Source organism: Canis lupus, chromosome 14 (assembly GCF_003254725.2).
Source record: "Canis lupus dingo isolate Sandy chromosome 14, ASM325472v2, whole genome shotgun sequence".
In the NCBI taxonomy this organism is placed as follows: domain Eukaryota; kingdom Metazoa; phylum Chordata; class Mammalia; order Carnivora; family Canidae; genus Canis; species Canis lupus.
The window spans coordinates 27,313,922-27,319,921 of record NC_064256.1 but is presented as its reverse complement, the minus strand read 5'-3'; the positions used below and the strand labels follow the sequence as shown (position 1 = coordinate 27,319,921).

General features: G+C 37.5%; 1 protein-coding gene and 1 long non-coding RNA gene across 3 annotated transcripts in view; one reads left to right on the top strand and one right to left on the bottom strand.

Moving 5' to 3' along the window:
- Positions 1-1,424: 1,424 nt before the first annotated feature.
- Positions 1,425-6,000, top strand: part of LOC118350589 (uncharacterized) — a 33,496-nt gene continuing 28,920 nt past the window's right edge. The window contains exons 1-2 of the long non-coding RNA XR_004804652.2: positions 1,425-1,518; positions 2,456-2,524. This is a non-coding gene — a long non-coding RNA (uncharacterized LOC118350589). The remainder of the gene's footprint in view (positions 1,519-2,455; positions 2,525-6,000) is intronic.
- Positions 4,735-6,000, bottom strand: part of SCIN (scinderin) — a 77,657-nt gene continuing 76,391 nt past the window's right edge. For both annotated transcript variants that reach the window (XM_025471188.3, XM_049093636.1), the window contains one exon: positions 4,735-5,593. In XM_025471188.3, coding sequence (XP_025326973.1) covers positions 5,466-5,593 — 128 coding nt within the window. In that variant the 3' untranslated portion in view covers positions 4,735-5,465. The remainder of the gene's footprint in view (positions 5,594-6,000) is intronic.

The following is a 6,000-nucleotide window of genomic DNA, read 5'->3' as shown; positions in this document are numbered from 1 at the left end:
TGTCATACTGTTGAATTTGATTTTTTATATTTTAAAAGATTTTTAATCTATGTCTTGAGAAATGCTGGTATGTTTTCTTTCTTATAATCTGCTTCTTTTTGGTATCCAGGTATACTGGCTTCATAAATGAGTCAGGACATTTTTTTTCTTAATCATCTTCTATTATGTGGAAGAGTCTGTATAGAACTGGTTTTGTTGCTTTCTTAAATGCTTGACAGAGGTCACCAGTGAAGTCCAGTTAAGCCTAGACTTCGCTAGGATATATAACTATGAATTCAATTTCTTTGGTATGCACACGTTTTGCTACTCAGGTGGCAAAATAAGGTGCTCCTTATTGAGTTAGCATTATTAGTCCCTGTCTTCCAAGGAATCTGCCTGTTAGTGTTAAATTTATAAGCATAAAATTATGTTTCTTATTTTTTAGTGTCTACAGGTTCTATGGTAATAGAACCTCTTTTTTCTGATATTAGTAATTCATATTTCTTCCCTTTTCCTGGATGACTCTGTTCTAATCATTCCATCTCTCTGCTTTCTTTGAGCTGTTTGCTCTTCCTTCAGTTTCTTAAGGTTGAAGCTTACATCATTGACTTAAGGCCTTTCTATTTATTCTGTTAACATTTACTGTTTTCAAGTTTCTTTTAAATACTGAGTTAGCCATGCTTTTGATATGCTGCATTCCAATTTTCACTGACATAAAAATATTTTCTCATTTCCCTTGGGATCTCTCCTTTCATCCAAAGATTTGGAGATTAGCCAGATATCTCCCTGTCATTCACACGTAGTTTAACTCCACTATGGTTAGAAACCATTGTATGATTTTTCAATACTTTACACTTGTTGAAATTTGTTTTATGCCCCAGAGTATTTGGTGACTATTTTAAATGCTCTTAAAGAGCAAATATGTATATTTCTATTACTGGTGGAGTATTCAGTACCTATCAATCAGGTTAAGCTGGTTGAGAACATTGTTTGAGACCTCTAGGTTCTTACTGATTTTCTTCTCACTGTACCAGCTATTGAATGATGGATTTCCCTATTCAGATGTAATTCTATGTTTTCTTCTATTATTTTCACAGTTTCCTTTTCACTTTAACTTTTTGAACTATGTAAACTTTATCTAGGCACATGTACTAAAATGTTGATCCAACCTTTTCTTTTTCTTCTCCCAACACCAAAGCAGCTCATCATTAATATTTTAGGTAGTATGGTAAGGATGGTATTTCAGAGAAAATTATTTTAGAAAATTTGTAAAATACACAGCATACATTAAAAATATCTAATGTAAGTCTTTAAAACTAAAAGGGAAGAAATCATAGTGGAGAAAAAAATAAGACAGCAAGAGTTTTGATAACTCATTTTTGAACTACAACATATGTATCCTGTATCTATAGATATAGTTATATAATGAATATTATTCTTTTATTTTGACCAGAATTTCATCCCTCTGAATAATGTCCATTGTAGAAGTTATTTTTGAAGCCACTTCTCTAGTAAACTTGCAAAATAACACAAAAAATGGTAAGACAAAACAATAGTTCACTTTACATAGATTCCTTGTTTCCTGATCTTTTACTCAGTTAATATCACTATCTGATTTCTTATTTAAAATTCCTGAGATTGGGGTGCCTGTGTGTCTCAGTCGGTTAAGTGTTTGCATTCGGCTCTGGTCATGGATCTCAGGATCCTGGGACAGATATCCACAGAGACTAATATGTGGCTCCCTGCTCAGCGGGGAGTCTGCTTCACCTTCTCCCTCTGTCCCTCACCACTCATGCTCTCAAATAAATAAAATAAAATAAAAATTCCTGAGAATTCTACTTCTGACTAGAATACTTATTTCTGGTTAGCACTTCGGTTTCCTGGATTCACTAAATTTTCTTTTCTAGCCATACATTTCATACAAAAATGAGTGTGCTCTATTATCTGAAGCAAGGAAAGGTCTGTAAAAGCACTAGTATCTGAAAACCAACTATATTCGTTTCAGGTTTTTTAAAGATTTTATTTATTTATTTATGAAAGACACAGAGAAAGAGAGGCACAGACACAGGCAGAGGGAGCCTGATGCAGGACTTGATCCCAGGACCCCAGGATCATGCTCTGAGCCGAAGGCAGAAGCTCAACCACTGAGCCACCCAGAAGTTCCTTGTTTTGGTTTCTCATCCCAAAAGTCTTTGAGGAAAATCAAAGAGAAGAAATAAATCTAAGGTTCATATTAAAAATTAATAAGCAATAGCTCTGTTCAAGAAAAATAGAAAGTTATAAAACTTTTACATCAATTAGGCTGTCTGAAACTGCATTTTAAATCCAGAAGACTAATTTCTATGGAGGTTCACATATAATTTGAGTTTTAAGACTATCATATCATAGAACAATGATCCTTTTATAATCCACCAATCACCTTTTTGGAAGTAGATGGGTTTCCCTCCCCCTCACAGTGATTTAATCTGATTTGCAGGTGTTTCTCCAAGCCATAGCAGATATTGGTGTGAAACTCAAAAACAGCAACTCCCTAGCTTCCTTCCAGGTAATTTTTCTAAATCCTCTGTTTCCCATCTCTCCACCAGCTGCCCTCCACTTGACTAAATGTAGGGCTTCTAAGTCTTCTTGGTATAGCGGCTGTAGTCACTGGTAATTTCTGGGGCCACCTCCAGGGTTCCAGTTGGGCACTGCTGCCCAGTAGACACATCCCCCACACAGGGCTTGCGCTGATGAGTGGCTGCCTCCTTCAGTGTCACCATTCCTGCCTCTGAGTACTTGGGTTTGGAGTCTAGGAAAGCAATCCTTTCACAGCTCAGGCTTAAAGCAGCTGTTCTGCTTAAGATGAATTGGTTCTAGTCCAATGGTGATAGGAGAGAACCCTAAGGAATCTCCCTGCTTCTTTAGAATTCAGGCACGTGAGAATGAAGCCATGCCATCGGGCACACTCCCGCCTCTGCGCCTGGCACGATCACAGGCCCATTCCTCCCCCAAGTCCATGTTTCAACGTCATCTACCCAACAAGACCTTCTGTGACCACCCTATTCAAATTGCACTCCGCCTCACTCTCACCTATTATTTTCCTGTCCTCCTTCCCTATGTGTCTTTCCTCCATAGAACTTATATTCTAATACATTTTAAAATATAGTGTAGTCCCCATTATCCATGGGGGATACATTCTGAGATCCCCGGTGGATGCTTGAAACTAAGGTTAGTACAGAACCCTATATATACATTTTTTCCTATACATACATAGCTTTGATAACTTTTTTTAAAAAAGATTTTATTTATTCATGAGAGACAGAGAGAGATAGAGGCAGAGACACAGGCAGAGGGAGAAGCAGGCTCCATGCAGGGAGCCCGACGTGGGACTCGATCCTGGGCCTCCAGGATCACACCCTGGGCTGAAGGCGGTGCTAAACCGCTGAGCCACCTGGGCTGCCTTTGATAATGTTTAATTTATAAATTAGCTCTTACAAGAGTTTAACAACAATGAACTAGAACAATTATAACTATGTACTGCAATAAAAGTTATGTGAATGTGGGCTTTCTCTCTCTCAAAATATCTTATTGCACTGTACTTACCCTTTCTCCTGTGGTGAGGTGAGATGGTAAAATGCCTACGTGATGCAGTGAAGTAAATGTCACAGCCCTTGTGTCGTAGCGTTAGGCTCCCATTGACCCTCTGAGTATAAGTCGGGAGGATCATCTGCTACAGAGCAGACCACAGCTGACCACGGTTAACTGAAACCATGCAAGGCAAGACTGAGGGTTAAGTGGGGACCACTGTACCACTCAGTGCCTGTGTTTTTGTTAGCTTCTTTCCTGGAATATAAACTCCATGACTGTTTGGGTTTTGTTTATTTCGTTCATGTTGGATTCAAAGATGCGAGACCCAGGAGATGCCTATTATAAAAAAAAAATATTTACTGACTGAAGGAATAGTCCCTGGAAGTGCAGCTTCTCAGGGCTTCCTCATCACTCATATAAGCTGCAGGTCCCCACAAGACCATTCACTTTTTGGCTATAATGACACTGGGCTCACTTCTCCATGCCAGGACCCAGTCTGAAACACATAACACCATTCATTTCCCCCAGAGAGAGTATGAGAATTCCTCAGATCGCTCCTTGACTCCAAATCCCCTTTCCATGGAAATGTAGCTCCTGCTCCTCAACAAGCCACTTCCTAGCCTCCTGCCAAAGTTGATTTCTGCTTTACTGGAGCTCCACCTTCTGCCCTACTCCTGTTTTCTGGGGTCCGTTAAATTATTTGAACAGGAGGCTGGGAGACTGATGTGGCTCTAATACTCTGGAGACCTATGTAAGCAAACCAAAGTCTAAACCTATAAATGCCCCAAGGTTAAAAAATAAAAACCTGAGGACAACCAAGCACAAATAGCCAACTGGGCTTTAAGCCCAGCCAATCAACAATTTCCTTAATTTGCTTTACTTTTTCTCTATAAAAGTCTTTCCCTGAGCTCTGCCCAATCCAAACTGATTTTTGCTCAAATAAACTCTTGAGGTGTTTAATATGCCTCAGTTTATCTTTTAATGGGGCCCAACTTTCATATGCACTGGTATTTAAATCTTTCATAATTATGTAACCTTGGAAAAGTTGTTTAATTTTGACTACTTAATGAGGATGAATTAAGAAATATTAAATTCGTATTTATTTATGCATAAAAGTATTTAACCTTAAAACTAATTGTGTCATTAACTCACACGTCATATTTAAATAAAATGTCACAACAAAAAACCTTTCCAAAAAGAGATGCATTTTAATGATGAAAGACAGCATTAGTGAATTTTTTCGTACATAACCTTTGTGGTGTTAAACATGTACTGTCAAATACATATATCCAACCGGATAAGACTATAATTATTTTGTCATGAAAAAGCTGTGATTTCAAAGGCTTTTAAAAAGGCAAAAATGGTAAAGTTACTCTTAGAAATGACACTTAGGAGTCAATGATATCAGAGTCACATTGGCTGAAGGAAAATAACAACAAACTTTTAACCCTTCTTAACATAAACCCCACTGCAAATACACAATTCTTCACAACACATAGGAAAGTGAATAACCTCAAGAGGCATTATGGCTTAGTTCTCTCCTGTATTAACAAACTTGGCTAAAGGCTCCTGAATTATAAAATCCTCTGACAAATTCCCCTAGATTATATGCAGCTTTTCACTTTTAAAAGGTCATATAAAAAGATATAAATCAGTTTCCAGCAGAGCTAATATTGGTTCAAAATATTACAAAATATTACAAAAATTTATTTAGGTTATTTTAAAATACTAATGTAAGAAAATTCTAGTTTTAAAAAAATTTCAAACCAATCCTAGGCATTAAAAAATAGCCATATGGCGGCTGAGGTTAATTTTCTAAAGCCAAGCAAACAAAAAAAAAAACCCTTTCTTCCCCTCAAAACAGCAATGAGACAGTTGCTCCATAATATTTGTTTGTTTGTTTTCCTACAAAAACCAGTTTACCATTTTCTGGAATCCCAGCCTAGGAACCAGCCTGTGAATGTGGGTGGTTCATGGCCCTGTTTTACAATGACAATTGGTGTCCTCTTGTCTCTTCCAGAAGGGTCAGTCTCAAGATACATTTTGGCTATAAAGAATTGAAAGATAAACACATCATTAGTTGTTGTTTTTTAAATTTATTTAAATTCAATTTAATTAACATATATTGTATTATTAATTTCAGAGGTGGAATGTAGTGATTCATCAGTTGCGTACAACTCCCAGTGATATTACATCAACTGCCCTCCTTACTGCCCATCACCCAGTTACCCCATCCCCCCACTCCCCTCCCCTCCAGCAACCCTCAGTTTGTTCCCTAGAGTTAAGAGTCTTGTATGGTTTGCTTCCCTCTCTGTTTTCCTTATTTTATTTTTTTCCCTTCCCCTATGTTCATGTGTTTTGTTTCTTAAATTCCACATGAGTGAAATCACATGGTATTTGTCTTTCTCTGACTTATTTCACTTAGCAGAATACACTCTAGCTCCAACCACATCA